At 37.0% G+C, this 23,263-nt stretch overlaps 2 protein-coding genes across 7 annotated transcripts in view; one reads left to right on the top strand and one right to left on the bottom strand.

Moving 5' to 3' along the window:
• TRPV3 (transient receptor potential cation channel subfamily V member 3) overlaps positions 1-13,528 on the top strand; it is a 21,187-nt gene extending 7,659 nt beyond the window's left edge. For 4 of the 5 annotated variants that reach the window (XM_054084663.1, XM_009558486.2, XM_054084661.1 and 1 more), the window contains 15 exons: positions 1,488-1,574; positions 2,290-2,447; positions 3,102-3,278; positions 3,450-3,590; positions 4,043-4,323; positions 5,067-5,243; positions 5,784-5,942; positions 6,392-6,493; positions 7,062-7,135; positions 8,091-8,256; positions 8,759-8,825; positions 9,194-9,465; positions 9,640-9,752; positions 10,378-10,448; positions 11,218-13,528. In XM_054084663.1, coding sequence (XP_053940638.1) covers positions 1,488-1,574; positions 2,290-2,447; positions 3,102-3,278; positions 3,450-3,590; positions 4,043-4,323; positions 5,067-5,243; positions 5,784-5,942; positions 6,392-6,493; positions 7,062-7,135; positions 8,091-8,256; positions 8,759-8,825; positions 9,194-9,465; positions 9,640-9,752; positions 10,378-10,448; positions 11,218-11,312 — 2,140 coding nt within the window. In that variant the 3' untranslated portion in view covers positions 11,313-13,528. The remainder of the gene's footprint in view (positions 1-1,487; positions 1,575-2,289; positions 2,448-3,101; positions 3,279-3,449; positions 3,591-4,042; positions 4,324-5,066; positions 5,244-5,783; positions 5,943-6,391; positions 6,494-7,061; positions 7,136-8,090; positions 8,257-8,758; positions 8,826-9,193; positions 9,466-9,639; positions 9,753-10,377; positions 10,449-11,217) is intronic. The other variant, XM_054084662.1, reaches the window with a different exon arrangement.
• ASPA (aspartoacylase) lies at positions 13,357-23,263 on the bottom strand. 2 transcript variants are annotated; one of them, XM_054084665.1, is made up of 7 exons: positions 23,149-23,261; positions 21,178-21,440; positions 18,657-18,852; positions 17,397-17,490; positions 16,505-16,612; positions 15,493-15,602; positions 13,360-14,959 (listed from the first exon to the last, which is right to left on the bottom strand). In XM_054084665.1, the coding sequence occupies exons 1-7, from the start codon at positions 23,158-23,160 to the stop codon at positions 14,747-14,749; spliced, it is 996 nt and encodes a 331-aa protein (XP_053940640.1). In that variant the 5' UTR covers positions 23,161-23,261; the 3' UTR covers positions 13,360-14,746. The 2 variants fall into 2 exon arrangements, with proteins under 2 accessions (XP_053940641.1, XP_053940640.1); XM_054084666.1 differs by lacking the exon at positions 16,505-16,612 and having other exon boundaries at positions 13,357-14,959; positions 23,149-23,263.

Raw genomic sequence — 23,263 nt, 5'->3', positions numbered from 1 at the left:
TCCAAAGCCAGAACTCCATCGGAGGTCACTTGTTGCTAGGTGACTTATCTTTGACCTTACCTACTGCTGTCATTTACACTGAATACATCAGGCCTCAGATCTGAGTAAATTTAAAATTAATACACTTTTTTTGTTAGCCTCTTATTTATGTTACGTTAAGACAAACTTCACTCACCCATTTGTGATTTTCTACTGTGTGAAGACCACAGTTAGTTTAGCAAATCCTATTCCGAGCTGTGTGCTGACATCCTCTCTCTATTGCACATTAACAGCCAAACAACAAGATGATGCTGAATCTGAAATATTTAAAGCAGACATTTATGCTGAATGAATTGAGAAAAACTATGACTGGGAAGAGGGCAATTAATTTTTAAAACGTGTGGGGTGCTAACGGTCAGTAATTATGAATAAGGGAAATAGGCATCAAATCTAGCATAAGCCCAGAACGGCCAAATATTTTTGTGTCTGATGGATGTCTGGTCAGCTTTTTGGAGTTAGCTGCCAGTCTTATTTTGGTTTCAGAGGAGATGTAGCCAAATTTCTCCCCTTCATTCAGGGACTGACCTGCACAAGACATATGTACGTTTTGTCACCAGATGCCTCACGTTTTTCTGCAGAGAAGTGATGGACTGAATAAGAATGGACTCGGCTACCAGCTTTGTTTCGAAGGGAGGGGAATATCTGCAGAGCAATGCTGAATCCCTGCATTACTGAATCCTTACATTACTATCCATTCATCTCTTTTGTCAATAACTAACAGATCAGGCTCCCTAAGTGATTAACCTGAGGTAGTTCATCAAATCTGAACGTCAGAGAAAACAAAAGTGCAAGTAGGAAAAATTATAATAAATGAAATTTTAAGTCAGATCTGCTTTTAGGAATGACTGGAAACGATGTACAGCAATTACAAAATGCCAAAGCTATTGAAATCCTTTACATTTATTACCTAAATATGTATTTAGGGCCCACTCCTCCATTTCTTTTAGCTCAAGCTTCCATTCAAGTCAGTTGCAGAATGCTCTTGAGTTGCCTGGGTGCTAAACCTTCAGGTAAATCACTTTCATTGTGTGCCTGCAATCCGTGCAGGGTTACTGATTTAGACTTGCTTTCTGGCAGATGACAAATGAAGCATGTGGAAAGGAAGAATGTATGCTTCCAGCATTCAGGGTGATGCATAAAAAGCAGCGATCATTAAAAACATGAAAAAAAACCTTCCCACAGTTCCAGTGTTTGTAATGAAATAGCATCATAAAAACCAGTTGCTTTCCCAATATGATAAAATCCTGTGGGTCTCTTCATTTTTACCACTTGCTTTAAAATTCATGGGGGAGATAAAACGATAAAGTTAAAAAGCACAGTGTCAAATTGGACTAATTTCAGCTCTACTGTAGATACCACTTCCTAGTATTGACTGATTCCATACCATTTGCCAGAATGTTTTCCCATACCTTCCTGACTTGGCACATACACTTTTCTGTTTTCTATAGTGCATCTGGAAATGGGGAAGACATGGATTCCCCACAGTCTCTTCAGGATGATGCGACTGAATATAGCCCTAATGTAGACAGTTGTTGGTGAGTGGAGATGTGAAGTGTTTCTTAGCACTGTCATGTTTTAGAAATAAGGTCATATATGTGCATGCATTTCTGATTCTTCAATAATTGAACTTTGAAATAAGTAACTCTAACCTCTGCTTTTCTCAAATCTAATTTTTAGTGTGAGAATTCATCACGTATAATGTCTGTTTCCTAGATGGCAATGCAGGACCTAAACACCATGCACAACTAAAATCAGTTAGGAATGTTTCTGATTGGGGAAAAATATTAAATCATTCTTATTCCAGAATAACGTATGATCAGGAAAATTGTGTAAGAAGATTTAAAGTTAAAAGTTATCTTCTGCTGTGTGTAGGGTAGGTGTAGCTGGAGTGCAGCATCAGGTGACTTCAGGCACTGTCAGTGAGCTGTGGACAGATTCTCTGCTGTGGACAGCAAAGAATTATTTCCTAGCCTTTGTTTTAGAAGAATGGATAAGCTGGAAAAAAAAAGCAAAGCAAAATACTTGAAAAATGTACGTTATTATTATTATAAAAACCTCAGCAGCCACTTATCTGCAGATAAGCAACTTGCAGAAACACTGCAAGAAATTCATGCCAAGACATTTATGAAATTAGGGCAACTATATGTAGCCTGCGCCAAGTAATTGTATTTCTTCTTCCTCTTGCATAGAAAATAAAATAAACTACAGTAAATTGAATTGCCAATTTCGTTATTTTTTCTTACATTTCAGTGCTAACATATCACAAGGAGCGGAGCAGACCAGTGCCCGGAAGAAGTTGAAAAAATACATATTCCGGGCAGTATCTGAGGGGAATATAGAAGAATTGCAATGTCTGCTCGCAGAGCTGAAGGAAAGATCAAACGCGTGTAGAAACATGACTGTGCCAGGTAAGCTGTGGAGTTACCTGAAGGAAGATTGCGAGCTCTTCTGGCAGCGTATATATAGTCTAAAACTGGGAAATATCTCTGTGCGATGACTACTTGCCTGTGGGTTTGCAATCGCTTGTGGCAGACATTAAACTGCAAACTTTTTCTAAGTGAAAGCCTAAGGTGCTCAATAAGCCCTTTCCTTGCTGCTGCCGAGGCAACGCTGGAGAGCATTCGTCTCCTATTAATGATGCACAGAAGGCCCATCCGCACTGTGTTCCCGTAGCCATGCCTGAGTTAGCCTCCTGCAGCACCAGACTCAAAGCTGACATCTGTATTCAAACTGCAGTCCAAATCCAAAGCGCAGACAAGGCTCGTGATGTGTCCAGCATGGTAGAACAGGCAGAGAATTTAGGAGGGGGTTCCAAGTCTGTCTGGAGTTCTCATGGCAGTGGGATGTCTGGAAAAGGAACCAAGTGCATTGGCTATCTTATTAATTAGTAGCATATCTCTGAATGCATCATCTTACCAAGTAGCTCAACTACAAAGTGAATAGGATGGAGTAATTTGTGTTCATAGATATCCCTTAGGTTCTGCCCCTAATAAACAAAAGATTTGAATTCTTTTCCATTCACTTTGATAACTATGATCTTATCTCAAAATTCACTCGTATAGATTATCTGATGAAAAAATTCACAGCTGTAGATACTGGGAAAACTTGCCTGATGAAAGCTCTGCTGAACATCAACGAGAACACCAATGAGATAGTGAATACACTACTGTCCTTTGCAGAAGAAAATGGTATTTTGGAGAGGTTCATCAATGCAGCGTACACAGAAGAGGCATATAAAGGTATTGACATCTTATACCAATGTCACTTATATGGTTAAATATACTGTCTGTAATGTTTTCTTCAAACAACTTTTATTCATTATCACTGGTGCCTTCCATTGTAAAACATCATTAATGTTTCATAACGTGTTTAAGAGATTCAACACTAAATACCTGCGTCTGTTGTTTCAGGCCAGACAGCTCTAAATATTGCCATTGAAAGACGACAGTATGAAATCACCCAGAGCCTTATAGAAAAAGGAGCTGATGTCAATGCTCATGCCCAGGGTGTTTTCTTTAATCCCAAACATAAGCATGAAGGCTTTTATTTTGGTAAGTGGAAATGCAATCACTCTGGAAAAGTTAGGAAGGAATACTCGAACAATTAAGACAGTACAGAAGACAGACAAGTGTGAATCATTACTGTAGCTAAACCTAGATTGGGAAACTCGCATCGTAACATATAAAAATGGCACAGGACCTTTCGTAGAAGTAATTTACCAGAGTACAATGTATTAGAAACACTTAGAAATAACGGTAAAACTTTTACAAAAATCTTGTAAATGCTGAATTGCAAATAAACTCTAACAAATTTTATTTTGACCATTGTCTCCAAATAACATTTTCATGCAAATTAAGCTGTTATAAAACAAGAGCTAAATTCAGTACAATCGACAGGTAAATGTGCTTTCATATATTAAGATGCTTAACGCAGTCATTGTTTCATAATATGATTTGAATGCCTATAATAAAACGTGAATACATTACTCTTTATAATTTTGTAGGTGAAACCGCACTGGCGTTGGCTGCCTGCACTAATCAACCAGACATAATTCAACTGTTAATGGACAATGCCAGGACTAACATTTCTTCTCAGGATTCTAGAGGAAACAATATCCTCCATGCATTAGTTACCGTGGCAGAGAACTTGAAAACTCAGAATGACTTTGTAATCAGAATGTACGATATGATTTTGTTGAAAAGTAAAGACAGAAATTTGGAAACAACAAGGAATAAGGAGGGTCTGACACCACTACAATTAGCTGCAAAAACTGGGAAATTAGAGGTGTGTATGATTTCAGTAGCATCTAAGAGAAATTAAATACCAACAAAGAGTCAAGGCCAATGCTATACTCAGATGTTCATGCTCTGCCATGTGGTTTTCCATGCTGGTTGTGCTGCACTATGCATCAATAACATTTAGTAAACTACTTTTGCTTAAAACACAAGCAAATATTTCTATTGCAGTGTTGCTTCTGCCCTTCAAGGTCTCCCTCTAACAACCCCTCTCTGTACAAAATACATGTGCTGTTTAAAAACAGCCTTGCAAATCCTTCTGTTGTCCAGAAACTCAGAAATACTGCAGTTATTACAGTCCTACACTTATGCCAATTACAATCGTTGACTAATTTCAGAAAGCTCCCTAGAACTGCTCTGTTAAGCTGCCGTAGAATCTGACTCATTAATTAGCTGTACTGTGGTAAAGAATTGACAATGGGATAATTTAGGAAGCAATTGATTAAATTAAAGGAAGGTATACATGTGAATGCCTGGAAAATTGTGCTTTCATCTTTTTGATAAGTGTCTCTTTGACAGAAAAGCTGGAGACATTAAAAACACTGTTTGTTTCTTAGAGGTCTGTCATCTTTAACGCTGCTTAGTGACTGGCAGAATTACAAACACTTTGACTTGCATTACTGTAGAAAATGTGATAGCTAAATGGCAGGGGGGTTGGCAAGAATGTATGTGTGCTTTCTCCTTTCCCAAGAAGAAAACATCTGCTTACAAATGATTCTGTTAACGTTTTAGATTCTGAAATACATCCTGAGCAGAGAGATAAGAGATAAGCCTAACAGGAGCTTGTCAAGAAAATTCACAGATTGGGCTTATGGTCCTGTTCAATCTTCTCTTTACGATCTGACAGAACTGGATACCACCACAGACAATTCAGTATTGGAAATTATTGTCTATAATACAAATATTGGTGTAAGTAACCTATTTTTAAATATATATAATTTTTTTTTCTAGCAACCCCCTCTTTTAGCTGTGTCAGCCTGTACATTTGACTGAATTACTCCTGAAACAGTAAACAGCAATTTTTGGTTCTTGGTTTCGTATCCAGATTAGGATAAGATGAATTTTCTACCTCTGTAGATTGTCGACTGTCACTGAATGTGCATTCAGCTCCTGAAACGCTAGCTGGGCGTTTTGGGGCTGTTTTCCACATTTGAAGTGTGAATTTGCCTTGCCTAAGAACATAATAAGGCCCAGCTGGTCAGACCAAAGCTGGAGTCTTATCTCCACAGAGTGGCCACTACCAGCTGCCCAAGACACTGCATGGAAACAGGGAGAGCACTCAGAAACACTTTAAAAGAATACTCTTGGTCAGGTTAGGGTCTGAGCATGGAAGTGTTTCTAAGTCAGCAAGGACAGATACTCAATGAATACAGAAAACACAGGCCTGAAATGATCTTGGTTTCCTTACAGGTGGCAGGTTCAAATCTTATTTGTTTTCTTTTCTGACAGAATCGTCATGAAATGCTGACTTTGGAGCCTCTGAATTCACTGCTGCGAATGAAATGGAAGAAGTTTGCACGACACATGTTTTTTATGTCATGTTGTTTTTATTTCCTATACAATATAACGCTAACGTTGGTTTCCTACCACAGGCCTAATGAAAATGAAGTGAGTACAGCAGCTTAATCTCAGCAAATATTTACTGCATTAAAATGCAAGGGTATTTTCTGAATTGTATTTAAAATGCTCAAGCAAAACCAGATATTGGACTATCTGGCTGTTCTGAGGCTGAGTTCTCCCACTTCAGGTCTTTGTATCTAGAAGGAAGAGCAGCAGTAATAGATTTGTGTTTTGTGAAAGTGACCCAAATTACACATTCATAATACAGATACAGGGAATTAAATTTCTGAAGTGTGGGGAGAGTTTTTTGTTTTAAGAAAGAAACGTGGCATTTCAAACACTCATCAGGGGACTGATTCTGTAAATCTATTATGAAGAAAACTCTCAGTAAAAAGGAGTTGGGTACCCAGAAAGCTACATACATGAGGCTTCCTGTTACTTTGCCTTTTACCCTTCAAGTATGGAACTCAGTCTTTCGTTTTGGTCCTGTCTCACAGGCTCCACCTTATCCACTGGCTCTGATGCATGGTGTGGGATGGCTGCAGTTATCCGGACAGGTGATGGTTATGTTAGGAGCAATATTTTTAGCCATAAAAGAGGTAAGACTTTTTAATAAAACACATATCAAAATAGGTAAAGAACTTTGCTAGATTTGTGAGTACACTGATGATGATCTTGGAATGTTTGGAATAGTTTTATACATGTAAAGTCTAAAAGTCTTTGGCACTATGCATCACTTATTCAGAACGACTCGGAATATATGTTTGAGTAGAACTGCATTGCTCCGTGAAGCAAATATTGAGGGGCTTTTCCTTTCACATTCTCAAGACATTTTCTATTTGTGTAACACTGATGTCAAATTACTGGCTTTAAGGACACTTGAATTCGAACTTGTAACGGGGAAAAAAAAAGAGTATAATTTTTTACCACATACCATAAGTAATTAAAACCAGTAACTAACTGCTAAATTATGCCAGAGATGACAAACTTTAATTTTGAAGTTAAATCCATACAAAAAGATTTTTAATTCTAGAAATTATATATTAGTAGTAGACAATTTTTTTTTGTTTGAGAAGACCAACTTCAATTACATTATTTTGAAAAATCAATACTGAGGTCTGCTTTCTCTTACTGCCACTTCTGTATTTTATATATCTGTCTACATAGAGTGTAGCCATCTTTCTGCTTAGGCCCTCAGACCTCCACTCGATTCTCTCTGATGCGTGGTTCCACTTTGCATTGTAAGTCTGTCATGCGTATCTTTTATACTCTACTATATAAAATGCTGATCTGTCTCATGATCACAGAAAACGTACTCCTGTGGCAGATGCTCACTTTTTCTCTAGATGATTTCGTTTTAAATGGACATAATCTTACATGTAGCTTTTCTCTAACAGCTGCTAACAGTTGTGCGGGTCGGGAACACTGCTGGGAGTTGATGTGTATGGACTGGATAGTTTCCAAAGTACAGGACTCTCTTTAGCTTCTCCAAATGCTGCATCTCTTTAGAGCTGTATGTAGAGAAATGTGTTTAAGAAACTTGGTTAGTAAACCAGTAGTAGTTTCACACACTTCTCGACTCCTTAGAGAAGGACAAATAGCATAAAGCTGGTCCAGCTGGCTGGTGGGAGTGTCCAGCAGCTGGCCTAGATAAAACACAGATGATTCCCTCTCATTCCCAGCATATGATTTAGGATCAATAAAAGGAGAGCTAGCTTAAGGCTACCTTTCTTCCTTCTACAGCCACACTGATATTAATCTTGTGCTGCTGAGAATCTGGTCTATGTCCTCCCACAGCACATCACACCTTTTCCTAGAGTCTTCCTCATTTATGGAACATTTGTAATGATTGTAATGATTCACTAAGCTGAAGCTTGAATTAACTGGCTTGAAAGATACCATAAAGAATTCTTAATGTCTTTGTCAGCAAAATGATCAGCTATTTTGGGGAGAGAAGTTCACTTGAAGTAAACTTTAAGAAATAGAATGCTAATATGTTCATATACTTATACTACCTGTACTCATCTGTTTTGTTGTAAATTATAACAGTGATGATAAGGGGGAGAACAGAGTGCAATATGACATTAGCATTGAAACATAAGAAGCAAAGAAGTCTTGTTTTCATATATTTCCATTATGTTGTTGGTTTTGTGCTAGTAATCTCTCTTTTACATACATGTGTTTGTTTTTTAACAGTTTTATACAAGCTTTGCTTGTGATCTTCTCTGTCTTTTTGTACTTGTTTTCCTACAAAGAACACCTCGTGTGTCTTGTTTTGGCAATGGCCCTGGGATGGGCTAATATGCTCTATTTCACCAGAGGCTTCCAGTCCATGGGCATTTACAGTGTTATGATTCAAAAGGCAAGTTTGAACCGTTTTCTTTACCTGCCTTGTTATGATGCTTGCTTATTATGATACAATCCCAATCAAGCATATTTAGCAATTTAGATCCATTTTATCGTTCGTACTGAAATGTCTTATTTTCAGTCTATATGTATTATTTCCGCAGAATACATTATGTCGTTTCAATGGCAGAAAGTAGTTTACATCTTAACATTGTATTATATTAAATATGTAAGTAACTTGTGGGGTTTTTTTGTCTAATGTAGTTCTGCTGTTTAATTGCATCGCATGCTGTTGCTGTACAGAGTTAGTCACCCTTGCAAGTACGCAACAGATCAGTCGTGAGAGAAAAAATGAGACCTAAATCTTCTCTTGGTTTCTCACTGACTTGACAACCAGTTTGCTTGATGAAAGCGATCTGATACTTTATTGGGTAGCACACCTGCATCACTGCGGAATTCATAAGTATAAAACTATTTCTCGATCCTCATCCCTGATAAATATTTGATTTATTTTTTAGGTCATCCTGCAAGATGTGATAAAATTTTTAGTTGTCTATATCGTGTTTTTGCTGGGATTTGGCGTAGGTAAATATTACTGGAGAAAAGCACTGATGCTCTGTGTGAGTAAAAATTTTAGCATTATCATGAATAAGAACCCTATTGTCACGATGTGAGCTCGTGGTGGGCTTTCCTCTGGATATTAAAAAGCCAAGTTTAGCGATTTAAACTGTCTAGAGGCTATCTGAACGGATAAGTAATTTGGCTCTCGCTCAGTCGCCTGCAATCTCACTTGGAGATGGGCTCTCTCTGCTTGCTGGTGATCTGCCTTCTGTGTCTGTCGCTGGGCAGCTCTCACTCTTTGTCAAGCAGTGCTGTTAGAATTCTTTCAGATAAAACGCCATGGATACAGAAAGCACTTTTGCGATTAATATTTTCTCATGCTTTCTTCTCAGCTCTTGCCGCGTTGATTGAAACTTGCCAAGATGGCAGTGAATGCCATTCCCACAGCAGCCTGGGGCCTGTTCTGATGGATCTTTTCAAGCTCACCCTAGGACTGGGTGATCTGGAGATCCAGCAAAATTCAAAGTATCCTGTGCTGTTTCTTCTGCTCCTCATAACGTTTGTTGTGTTGACTTTTGTTCTTCTCTTGAACATGCTGATTGCATTAATGGGAGAAACAGTGGAAGATATCTCTAAAGAGAGTGAGCACATCTGGAAACTCCAGGTTGGTTTGCGAGTTATTTTGCTTAGTGAAGCGTGGGTGCATGAGGTTATGGATGGTGGATGGAGGCAATGACCTCTTACAATGAAACATGGAGCCCACAAACAGTGAATGCTAGGAAACCAGACCATTTTTAATATGTTTAACCATGCTCGTGTTACTGTTTATTGTTCACAGAGAGCCAGAACTATCTTGGAATTTGAAAAATTCTTACCAAAATGCTTAAGAAAAAAATTCCAACTGGGAGAGCGGTGTAAAGTGGCTGAAAATGATACCAGGGTGTGCTTAAGGTAAAGCAAAGCTGGAATACTGTGATATCAGTTCTGCTCTGTGTGTTGCTTCAAGGTTATTTCTCCTCAAAAAACCTCTTTAAATTATTTCTACATCTCCACAAATGATAGTAGGTGTACAAAAATCCATATTTTTTTTCCAGTTGCAACTAATTGTTTAAAAAAAGCTAAAAACTATAGGCTTTTTTCTGTAGACGATGTTTTGGTAAGGAAACAGACTTTCATCTTTATGGTTTTTATGTACAAGTATCAAGTCTGCTTGCAGTAAATGTCACTGTCATAATCCCCTTTGAATATTAGCTGAAAAGTAATTATATTTAAATTGATTGATAATTGATGATTACCAGATGAAAGAATATATCACTATGCTGTTTTATGAAAAAAAAATTAATTTAAGGTGAGATTCAAGACTGTGCTTGGAATGTGTGAAATCATAAAGTCATCATAGTAGTATTCTCATCTTCCTCTACTACCGAGCACTGCAAAAGCCATTGAGCCTTAAGTACCAGCAGTGCAGATGTTGATTGGCAATCTCAAGAAGGAATAAAAAAGAAAAGGGGAATTGCAGCAATGTAGCTGGGAGGTAATGCTTGCTAATCACACTGCTTGTGTACAATATAAACAGGATTAATGAAGTGAAGTGGACCGAGTGGAAAACACATGTTTCATTTATTAATGAAGATCCAGGGCCAACAGGTACTGCAGAATTTTACGATGCCATATTTGTGAAACCATCTTTTTCTTAGAAATGCTTTGATATAGTTTTATACCTTTAAAAATAGAAACTCTTATTATCCAGGTATTCAACCACGTCTCACTGCTAGGGAAGCTGAGGGCTAATGTGGTGGGGGTGTTAATTATTTTTAAAGATTTGGAGAGAGAGCTGGTTACAAACTCTCATTATTTACACAGGTGCCAAAACCTGGTGGTTTTACCTTTTCTTTACTTTCCTCTAAGCTGTTATGCTTGATCTAAATTTTAATTTGGTAAGAAAATTGAACTGATTCTACCTGATGGCACTACAGTCAGCTGTTTTTAACCCTGGAACATTCATGTTTATGTTTTGTAATACTTACTGGATGACAAACTGCCCCTGGTGAGTGTTGACCACGAAATTCAAGATCCCCATCTGCTGACAGTCTTGGAAACGCAGCAGAGAACTTTGAGGTGTCAGATGTCCTGCTGGCAGTGGGCATCAGAGTTTACAGCAGGGTCATCTGAGGATCTGGGAGGCTCGTTCTGAAGTTTGCTCGCAATTCTGTTAGCATTTATATCGCTTAGCGGGATGATCTCAGTTACAGTGAAAAGGAGCAGGCAGAAAACAATCTGTATAAGATATGGTGGTAAACTGACAGCTTGCTGCTAAAATAACTGCATTGTTTTTAAACAAAAACATGCAGAAATTCGACCTTGCATATCCAGTTCCTACCATATCCTGTGTTGTTTATGATGCGTTGTTTTGCAGATCCAAGCAAAGTTCAAGATAATTCAAGGACTAATAGCAAAACCACCCTGAATACGTTTGAAGAAACGGATGATTTGCCTGAAACTTCTGTTTAGTTGTGCTGTTTGATGTGTGGTCATTCTGGAGGTTGAAATCAGCAGCGGATGCTGAAAACTTTGTTCTGGACAGCTGTAACCAGCTGGAACGCAAACCTTCAGTGATGTGGTCTGATGACTTTAACCCACTTAATCAGGGCAGCTAAGCTAAACTAAAATGGACCATTTCACTGGCTCAGTTCTGAGCAGCTTGAAAACCCTTGGCTAGCCAAGTTTGCCTGATGCTACTCAGATGCTAGACTTTTTACTGGATAAAAGAGTACAAATATGAGATATTTCTTCCTTATGTGGAAAATGAAGATCATAGTCTGCTGTCTTTTGGTTTGGAATCTCTTACTCATGGGAAAAAGTTTTGTACACTGAAAAAGGTTAAGTTCTTGTGGAGAAAAGCATTTCAATTCTTAAGACTACTAAATGAAGTTTGTTATTTTGAAAGTACAACGTTCTGGATACATTTGAAGCTTTTGTGTTGATTGTCAGTGTTACTGAAGGCCAATCAGCAAGCTGCAGCCTCTTCAGGTCTCGTTAGCTTTGTCTGATCTGCTTTCCTCTGTGTAATCCCCAGGGCATAATGCGGTGTTTATTCCTTTTTATTTATTGCTGTGTATATGCACCTTCCCATAAAATAATAGAGCAGAAACATAACTTGAGGTAGAGAATATTCCCCAGTTTGTTCCAGTGGAAAGGCCTTTACTTTTCCTGTTCATCTTTTCCTTGCTGCTGCATCTTGCTGCATTAAAAAAAGTTATCACAGCAGAAGCTCTTTGTGTTTAGACGTAAAATAATTTCAATATTCAACATCTTCAGGAAAATAATCAGCATTTCTTTAAAAATTTACAAAATAAGTTAAATGCAATTGCAGACTTTTATAGCTTTTTTTTTGTATCCAAAGCACTATGTAAAGCATTTCTGTAGCTCTTATTTCACTGCCTGTGATGTGCTAGTACTATAAGTTATAGTTTTAGTTTTCCATTTTGTGTGTGTATGTATAAAAAGAAATATTTGTTCTATGTACTTTAAAATTTCAATTAATACAGTGCATTTCGGTGTCATGGGTTTTCATGGTGTGCGCTCACTTGGTGCCTGTTTTAAAGGTGCTGTTTAGGAAAGACTCAGGTGAATTCTGTTCTGCGTGTGAATGATAATACGAATTGCATTGGATTCTTACAGCTAAGCCTGCTGTGGGCAAAATGATCCAAAAGACTTTCTTAACACAGAAGAGAGCGTGAGGGAACTCTCCAGCGGAAACGATAGCGCAAAGCTATTGGCAGGTACGGTGAATGTGGTTCTCGCTACCCAACCAGTCCTTGAGACGTGCCGTATGCTGTGTTTCCTGCCACTCACGGCCTGGATGGATGGGATCAAATGGAAATCTTTGATTTAGTTGTGCTTTTACAGGGCACAGGAATCTGAGGGGAAGGACATTTATGTGTATCGATAAACCAATGTAACATCTGAATATTGTTTGGCTGCCTTAGTGGGATATGCGAGTATGAGAAGAATAATTCCTCTGGTCTTGGAATCTTTCATCTTTGCTAGTTAATTTTGCATTGAAACTGCCAAAAAGAATATTGCCTTAGGAAGCTCTATTTGGATTCTTCTGAGTGCCAGTTGTTGTACGAAAAAAATACCTCTTCACACATACTCAGGAAGCAGAATACCCTCGCCTGTGCCATATTCCCTGCTGCTGTGGGCTGACTCGTCACTGGAAGCAAGCTCAGATACGCCCGCGCTGGACTGAGATCCCACCGTGGGCGTAGCCATGGAACAGGCATGGCACAAACACCGTAAGGAAGGTGCTGTGCCGGTGTCCAGGCACAGAACTGTACCAGAAAACTGAGGAGGAAGCCAGGGGGTTGTTCTGAAAAGCTCTTTGCTGAGACCAGACCCTTCTGTGGCCGCCAACACTTGCCAGGTCTCACTCACTGTCTCCTGTCTCAAGGCTCTGGTCAAGAACACGATGAATAATAACTAGAGCAGGTAATTCTGTACTTTTTATACAATGTTTATTTAAATTAAAGAAATAAAACTTGTCATACAATAAACACTGTCCTGTGTTTTTAATTTATTGCCTAGGAGTTACAAAAAGCAAGGGAAAAAGGATTTTGGCTTAGTAGTAAATAAGGAAGACATCACTTTTCAAAGGATACAGTTTGGGGGTTAAGTAGACAATGAGTCCTTCAGTAAATAGCTAATTATTGCGTCCTTGGGAAAGTTCTTAATATTATATTGGGGACATATGTATTCTCAGTTATTGTCAGATATGTTAAAAGTAACTTTAGAAAATGAATGAAATGCTCATTTTCTTCTCTTTTTCAGCTACTCTGACAAGCTTTCTCTCTACAAATACAGAACAAGTCAGTCAAAATGCTGAGAAGTCTCCCCCTGTGGAATTCTTCTTAAATTCTGTTCTGAACTACTCAAGTATGGTTTGTGTGTTGCTCTCCATCAAAACCTGAGTGATTACCCAGTCTTGCCTCCTTCATGAAAAGCTTTTGGGGTACAACAGTTGATTAAACTCTTTATTTGGAACATGTTATAAGCAGGAGGTGGGTACACTTACAAAGTTCTAAAACGATAAACGTCTCGTCTCTATTGCAATAGATGTTTCCTTCAAAAGTTTCTGCAGGATAAGCACAGCTTTTTCCTGAAGCTGACTATGGCTCCAATATGTTTCCGACTACTAGATACTTTCTAAATTAAAAACTTTGTCTTTAAATTAATGTTAAATCCAAAACAGCTGGAATTAATCTTGTAATACTTTAAATCTAAAAGCTTTACATTTAATTTTAGTGTACTTTTCTCAGAAATCATATGGTTTTAGCTTATTTTATATCTTCCTAAGTATAAAAACACAAACAAACCCTAAGGCTTCCACCTCAGTGCAGTCTGGGTTAGTCACATATACAGCTAATACAAAAGGATTTTATCACACACACCCTCTCTTTGTTTCCCTTCCCCTCTCTTTTCCTCAGGCTCATATTTTGCATGGTTATCTGAAGAATTCATTTCAAAGATCATACCATTTTAGAAAGTTTTGGTGATGGGCAGTTTGGGATTATAAAGTAGAAATGCTGTATTTTTTTATATAATGTAGTTTTGTGCATGAGCATCTTTCTCTCTGACGCTGGATATAAGTTTTATAGCCACTCCCCCCCAGGTGGTACATTGTTTAATTATTTAATATAATGTGAACTAACAAACTCCATAGAAATAATATTTATTCTCTGCATCTGTAGTAATCTATTAGAACAAGTAGCAGTAGTCAGAATTAGTATTATGACAGTATGTGTCACCTTAAAAGTGCTCAGCAATGTTAATTAAATTACAATTTAAAATTAGATTCTGCATTTATTTATTTCATGAATTACTACTGACACTGGATGTCACAGAGAAGGAATCCACTTCTTTTATGGAAAATCTGTAATAAGATTTTAAAAAGCATTCTGCTTTAAGACTGAGGATCTGATGTGATTTGCAGTGAGTTTCATTCTTACTGTTATTACAAAAGCTTGTTTCTTTTCATAGTATGCAGCTTCATTAATAAACGTTGGATAGACTGTACAGTCCCCTTTATATGCAATCACTTCTCCATCAAGAGTCAAAAATAGAGGATCACCTTTGTTCAGTGGCTGCCAGTCTTGATCCTTAGGGAAAGAAAATAAGAGTATATTTATTCTCAAGTTTTTGTGTATTTCCTGTGATTTCTGAGTTTAGGCTCAATAATTATATTCTGTGCAGTTTATGGCGAAACCTTTAAACAGAACTCCTTTTAACCTTCAGTTTGTAACTAAGGTATCTGGCCCTTGTTTTCAGGTTTGTATAGAATTCACTGGTAAGGCTGAACTCAAAGGAAACCGTTTGCTCACAATTGATTAAAACCAGAATTTTAGAACTCAGTATTAGATTTACATTTTAGAATATAACATATCCTATTGTCTTTTTCTTTTCAGTTTTAGGTTCAAGACTGAGTTTAGATTCAGTGATTCCCAAGCCAGTTACTGAAATACTGTCTGACCTTAGTGATAGAACTTACCACAGGGAAGGTCTACAGCATTCAATAAACCCACTGGCAAAATCGTAGTTTTAAATATTTACTATTAAAATGTACTACAATGTAGCAGAAGTAACCTAGGAATATTTATAAAAAGTCATAAGTGGAAACCGATTTAGAATTTACCTGCAGTTTAGGGTGAATAATAGCAATAACTTCATCATTCTTATTCCTGGGATAATCTACTTTCTCCATTATTTTAAAAACCTCAATTGTACACGGTGGGAATTCCTTTCCTAGAAAGAATAAATGTAATTTAATGTCGAAATGAGCAACTGCCTGTTAAAAAGAACAATGCATTATTTATTCTCCTTAGAAGGTCTTAAATCATTAGGTTGTCCTCATCAAAGTTTACACACTAGTGATTACCTCATGGATCATAAAAATGTCTGGCTCCAGATTTTGTCCCCCTGAAGCCAAATTGCAGAAACGTTGTCCAGTCTTGTACTGCAGCGTGTGAAGCCCAGCTTTAAACTTCATGCTGAAATGTGACTTTTCGCTGTGTACTTAAAGATATATTTTGTAGATGAAGAAAGCAGTGAAGGGCCTGTGTTTGGTAGTGCTGCACAACACAGAACGGCATCAGTGATGTTTAATCTTTACCGTTCCAGCACAATAGTGGAGATTCTGATGTACACAATTATATTCTTTTCCTTCCGTTTCCAAAAAAGCCCACTGACAAAATGCACTCTAAAAGAATTTTAAAGGCCTATTTTTGTCAGTAAGTATTTCAGAGAGTACACAGGTAAGACAAAATCTTAGAGAATGTATTGACTTTAATTTTAGACAGTAATGCACAGAAGGCACGTAAACGCTTGTTAGTATTAATTTATGTATGTTCTCCATGTACATACTGCTTGTCAAATATTGTTCACTAGCATTTTGGATTCTGTAAGAAACTGTAAGATGAGGATCACGTGCTCTTAACTGAACCTTCAGAAAAAGGCAGTACCCTTCAGGAGCTATACAGGGATTCTTCGGACTTTCTGACACCACGCTTAGGTCAAGAGAACAACCCCCCATCCCCATGTTACCTGTTTAACTATAAAATGTTGTAGCCCAAGCTATTTTTTGAAAACCACTCTCCTGAACTGGCCCGCTGACGTGACACAGGAGCTGTGTTCTTCCTTTACTCTACCTTCATTAAAAAGTTGCACAAAATCAAGGCCATATTTGACAATCTTCCTCATTTTGTCCAAGATATCTGCTCTAGCAACGCCTTGTGGCTGGGGACCAACCTCCACACCTGTGGAGATTAGGGAGATTATTAATATAGCCATAATGTATCAAACGCTTAGATCACACAGCAAAAACAGATGTCTGATTGGGTCTATGGTTTATGTTTATGAGGAATTTTAAATTACAGAGTTCTGTGATTTTGTAAGACAAGCAGAAAATTTAACTCAGCTGTCAAAATCAGTTTAAAGAATCATACGTACATTTTTGGGTGTGCTACTAGGGTAAGAGAAGGGGTCACTACGTGCATTAGTTTCTCTTATTCTTTTCCTCATCCTGTCCTTCTACACTTCATTTTAGAGAACTCCTTATTCAATATGAAAAGCGAATGAATTTCTTTTTTCTATGGTTCTGATTTTGATTCTAGAAATGAAAAAATGTACAGGTTCCATGCAGAAGATCATTTCCCCCTTTCATTACCACATCCTCTCTTTTCCCCTTCTTGGCTAACAACCAACATTTCAGCCAAGTCTTATTTAGAGGAAGTAAACATTTCTTTTCTGAAGCTGTTGCTTCCTCCATATCCTCATACATTACAAATATTTTTTGCAAGCAGTGGGTTAACCGAGTTTAAGAACTCCCATCTGGCTTCTGTATTTTGAAAGCCAAGTATAAATCAGAACTCTTCAGAAGAAGGGACTGTAAACATTTGATTCGGTAAATACATTGCCAAACGAACAGCTACTGGTGATCAGAACCCTCTGTATAATGTAATGAAATGAACAGGTCTGGAAATAGGCATTTTTAAAAGTTATTTATGCTGAGTTAAAATGGTTTTTATTTTTCATATTTACCAACAGGATGTTTTGCTACAGATCGAGTTGTTGCATATTTCAAGCTAGGATGTTCAATCAGCAGAACAGGGCAGCATTCTGGAGCCAAAGCGTTCTGTGGAGATTGGTTAAAAATGTCTTTGTTATGCAAATATTTTAAGATGTTGTGCCACAAAAGATTACTGATGCAGAAGTGATTTACACAATGTCTTCAATATGTTGCCTTTATTTCATGGCCCTCAAAGAAGTAGGACATCTTTAGAAAACATACAAAGCTGTATTTGTTGGTCTCCTTTCCATTAACTCCTGCCAGGCGTGCTCTGCTGAACTTTGCCGTCTTCCAACATAACTGAACACAGTTCTAGTCTGAAATTGCTTACAGGAACAAAAATCTACTCATCAGTGTTTCAAAACTTAGGATCAAAGTACTGTAAAGCAGATTTCAAGTATTTTTGTGTTAGACAGATTCTCTTTTGGGGACACAGATTGTGAATTAAGCCTTATTTTAAGCTTTTTTTTTGACAAACAAACCTTGTTCAGGCCTCCTTCCTCGTGACTGCCTACTACTGCTCTTCATATATTATAATTGTAGTCATAAGCTTTCTACATTTTAAAGTATTTGATAAACATTTAATAGGTTACATGTAATAAGAAAAAAAACAAGTGTTAAAATATACCTTGTTAAAAAAAATAAAGATCCACACTGCTGGCCTAACCTGGATGTCAACAGCCATTGCCTAGGTCAGTACAGCTTCCAACAGATTATGCTCAAGCCAACGCTTTTGCAAACCTCTACCAAACTGATCAGCTTCAGGAACAGCAGAACCAAACAGCTTTTAAAGATGTATCGCTATTCCTGTACTGATGAAGGGAACATTTGTCATTACCCGGTTCCATTATTTTTTCTATGTCTTTATTTCATAAAATTAATGTTTAACTATTTAGCATGTGACTCAAATTTATCCAAGTTCCTGACAGATTGGTGTGAAAGCAGATTATATTACATTAATTTTCATAGATGTTACTCTAAGCATTCCTCTGCCCATCAGTCTTACTGGCACTCATTTTACTACATGAAGATTATAATGAGTTAAAATCTGAATTACCTGATATTATAATAAAATTATTAATTATCTCTGATTAGAACCCCCACCTTATCAGTGATTAAATATTTTAAACAGTTTTGCAGAATAAATAATAGTACATTTAAAGAAACTACAAAATCATATATAGTAATACAACTACTAATCTATTTTAATAGTTCATTTAAATTAGTTTTACCTTGATATAATGAAACATTTGAATTGTAAAGTCATCCCTGGAGTTTTCAAGAATAAGGGTACCACCCATGTTAGAAGTGGTGTTGTGAAGGTCAAAAATAAGGTCATACGCATCATCACTACCTTTTGGACCAAATATATGATTGATTTCCTGAGCCCTTCTCACTTCATATGGAATATCTTCCACCACTGTCCTGCTGTTAATATCAGTACAAAGAATTAGTAAAGTCATTCCATGGCTTCACAGGCAACAAAATACGCATACCCTTTTCTTTTCAGTTTAATTCATAATTGACTGGAACTAAAATCACCTATTTAATTACCAAACTGGTAAAACTTGATGAATTTGTGCTTCAGAAAAGCAAATATGTTTGTTAAACAGGTCTTACTGTTAGGTACCTTGTGCAGAAGAGTAGTAAGAATTTTTCTATCTGATTTTAGCTGGATACTATTTACTTCTCTCTTATTTCTTTACATACTACAGTTTCTCTCAATGCAGAAAATTAACTCAAAATTTATCAGCCACTTAAACGGTTTCCAAGGCTGGATCCACCCCCTACTGAAGATGGTATTCAGATATCGGTCCATGCCCTTTTACCTTGGACATCAGTCACAAGGTCTTTTGTAACTTGCTTTATTTCTTGTCTTCTCATATACTGACCATTATGGTCTATTGTTTTGAGCCCTCCCAACCCTCAAAACTCATAGAAGATTTTGCTACCTCAAATCTATTCCTCCAAAGTTTTAATATTTGTAATCTCAGGGGATGATGTCTTGAGTTATGCTTCCTTTCTTTGTAAGGGCTCTATAGGAAAGTGATGCAGCACACAGACACCTCCCTTACATATCAACGGTGTAAAAAGCTGCTGTAGGTTCAGGCTTGTTCTGCGCAGACAGCACATCTGGCTTTGATGACAGGCGTGGGATACTCCCCAAGTGCAACATAGATACACCTGGTATCTTTGGCGCTAAATTCAGTTTTCTTTCTCAATACAGCTCAAGCTTTGTAATATTTTAATTTTGTGAGAATGACTGGTATGAAGCTGCACAAAGAAAGTTTTGTTAAATAATAACATAATGCCTTACTAATTGCATGGATATTTAAGCATCAGAAGAGGTTACTGAGGAAAATTATGGGACCACCACTGCTGGAGTATTAGAAATGGCAAGACATAATCTACTAGGAATGTCTACGTGCAGTTGATCTACTGGGCTGATGTGAGCTAGAATTTTCACATGAGCCCCTCAAGTTCCTTTTTCAGTGTTTATGGTTCTGTGACATCATCTGCCTTTGTATGATTTAGTTCTGTCTTTGAAATTGATGGTTTCTTCATATAAGACTTAATACTTATAGAAGCCAATAAGACTTCCACCGTTACTGTCAATAGTATCAGGATTTTGCTCTCCTTTTTCTTATTTTTTAAAATAATTTGTAATTAAAAGGGATCAGGTGAAGGTATTCCAAACAGTCAGTAGTGTTGTAATAGAACTGGAAGAGAACTTAATAGAATTACTGATGGATATTAGTTAAAAAATTAAGACAACCTGCAGGTGTCTTAATCTGCTTTTTTTTCCAAGTATTCTCTGTTCAAAGCAGCTGAAAACAAACAAACCTGCTATTTTTTTCATACGGTTGTCCTGTGTAAGCAATTAAAAGAATGGCCTCAACACTTGTGTTAGAAAGTGTTTATCTTATAGAGAAGAATCAACAACAAATTTCTAAGATGAAAAGGTGTGTAGGGTAAGATTAACCATGTTTACCAAGTATGTGATACATACTGATTTCAGTAATATTCCCTTTTACAATGAAGACCCTTCTGAAACATAATTACCTGTTTAGTATTCAACTATACTGAGCATGAGTACTTATATAGCAAAGCACACCTCCAGAATAGTTGTGCCAAAAGCAGAGAAAGATAAAATCACACTAAAAATGTAGAATTAATTACTATTTTATAGTGATTATCGATTTTATTTCTTCTAAAATAGTGAGATTTTTTTGGCTATCATTTTGCCACAGAATATATTCTTAATAACTTAGCTAATTTTAAATTTTCTTCTTTTACTGTATATAACTGAAATCAAATACATTTCCCTGCCATTCTTTCAGATACTCAGATATCTACCTTTAAACTGGTTTTATGGCTATCTTCCTGCAAGTATAACTGTATTCAGAAGAGCCACAAAGCTGAATGCACAAGATGTGAGAAGTAATGACTCCACAACTCAGAACAGCAATACTTCAGTTTACACAAATACAGTTAATCTAATACTCATTTGAAATACTGTGTTTAAGATTATGTGTTGTTTTGAAACTAATTCTCCTAGCAATAGTTTCAAACCTAATCTGTTAACACTCAAACAATTTGTTCTTTTTGGGTTAAAGGTCAGTAATTTCAGTTATGTGACTGCACAGTTAAAATCATAGTGGAACTCGTGTTACCATTTTAATCTGGAAAGGAAGCTTCTTACAATTTAAAAAAACAGAAAAGTAAATCAACAGAAAATACAACAATTCTTACCCAAGATTATCAGGGTCAAAAACACGGTTCAGATCACAGTCAATGTATCTAGTACACTTCTTCACAGCTCTTGGGTTGGTAAGAAATGGTTTCACTTCCATTCCTGTTCTTTGAATCTCAGCTCCATTCTCTTGCCAGTGCTTGACCAAAAATACCCCTGATAACTCATTGCCATGAGTTCCCCCGAAGATAGCAACCCGTCTGACCGGAGGTTTATCAACAACAGAAGAGGAAGTCATGCTTTTCAGCAGCTCTAAGAATTGCTGAAAGCAAAACAGAAAATAATGATAAAGGAAAACTTCTGCCTCAAAAAAAAAATTCTTTTTACTCTTTTAAAGAGGAAAGTCTTTAAGCCTTTTTAGGTCAGATGTGAATGAAAGTGAATTAACATTTTCCTAACAGTTTTAGACTCCCGTTGGGATGTGGGGAGTTGCTAACTTGTCACTCCTCCCTCTCCAGGAGCCCTCCCCTTCATTTACCTTATTTAGTAATATCTCCAAGTCTGTTAATGGTACTGTTTCACAGTTCAAAAGTTAACTTCTTTGGGCAATCTCTCTTAATATATGATATATAGGTAAAGCTTGCACTAACGGCAGTATGAAAAGACTTTTAAAATGTAAACTTCAATAACATACTGAAATATCTCTGACATTTTTTCATCACAAAGTGGGTGTAACAATTATACTCGTGTATGCTTGAACTTACATAAATACTACAGTATACAAGGGCAGGATGATTTAAAGTGAGCAAAAACAGTAAAATATGAATCATCTCTTGGCTCTAGATCAACACATAATGCTGAAACATCAAGTACTTTCATCTAAGAAAACAAGAACAGAGCACAGCTGAGTTCCTCAAAGCATGTTTTTTCTTGTAGGACCTTTGTTGTTTTATAAATCTGAAGAACAGTGATTAGAAGGAACACCAGCTGAAATTAAAGTGCAATTTATCCACGACTGGCTGACCTGGCTCCAGTTCTGCCTCAGGATCTGCTAACACAGACACACATTGAAACAACTCTTAGTGCCAACCCTTCTAACTTCTGCAATCATTTATTAAAAAGAAAACAGATATAGACCACAATGGGACAATAGTTGTGTTCTCCCCCCTAAAAAAAAACCTTGGTCAACAACTTGACTTCTTCCATTTCCAAAGGCATTCACATAGGGTTCTGAAACTTAAGCCAAAGAGCAGCCATAACGTCCATTGTGAGGATCAAAATATGTAGAATCAAAGGTCTTAGTAACAGAAAATAAGTTTTACTGCTGTAAATGACAGAAGTATTTGCAATAATCCAGCATGCAATATAAGTATAAAAAAGTCATGTTGCAAAAAATGTTACGTTACATTGTTACATAAACAAAAAGAATGTTTATTGAACAATTCCTTTTTATTAAGATTATATTCCAGTGACTGAGAGTATTTGGTTAGTGGGGAGAGGCTTTAGCCAGGCTGAAAGACTGTAGGTCTGCAAAAAGAAAACTTAACATAAGACTTATCTAAACAGGTTCTGCAAGGAATGTATTTCCCACAAAAGTTGCTTTCTGCGTTTCAGTTTATGCATACAGATTTGCTGAGTCTTACAGCAAGTTAATACAGAGAGACTACTTAAATGCTCAACTCTATCACTTGGGTACTTAGAAGCTGTCAGATATTTAATCATACTAAGTAATTTATTAAACAAAGCAATAAAGTTGTATTTTACAGCACTGGACAGTCTGTACTGTCCTTTGACCCCAGTCTCTTCAGCCGTGATGCCAAGAAAAGCAATTTATGCTGCCTGAAACAGTGCCTTGCGCTCTGAATCTTGGTTTGCTGAATTGAAAAGCAAAAGCACTTTGAAGAATAAATGGCAAAACGCAAACACACAGTGCTGTATCTGTGGCTTATCTCTCATTGCTGGTGGTACTGTAATGGTTATAATTCCTTGCAAAATGCTGAATCAAATACAGAGAGCGTTTGTACACTTACCTCATTTAACATGCAAGGAGTTTGTTTCCTAAGCGAAGAGCTTGCTTAGGACAGATACGGTGTATTTCCAGACATGAGTTTAGGAACTAAAGCCACGGAGGCTTCTTTTATACCC

Source organism: Cuculus canorus, chromosome 20 (genome assembly GCF_017976375.1).
Source record: "Cuculus canorus isolate bCucCan1 chromosome 20, bCucCan1.pri, whole genome shotgun sequence".
NCBI classification, from domain to species: domain Eukaryota; kingdom Metazoa; phylum Chordata; class Aves; order Cuculiformes; family Cuculidae; genus Cuculus; species Cuculus canorus.
This window is presented reverse-complemented; position numbering and strand designations above follow the sequence as displayed.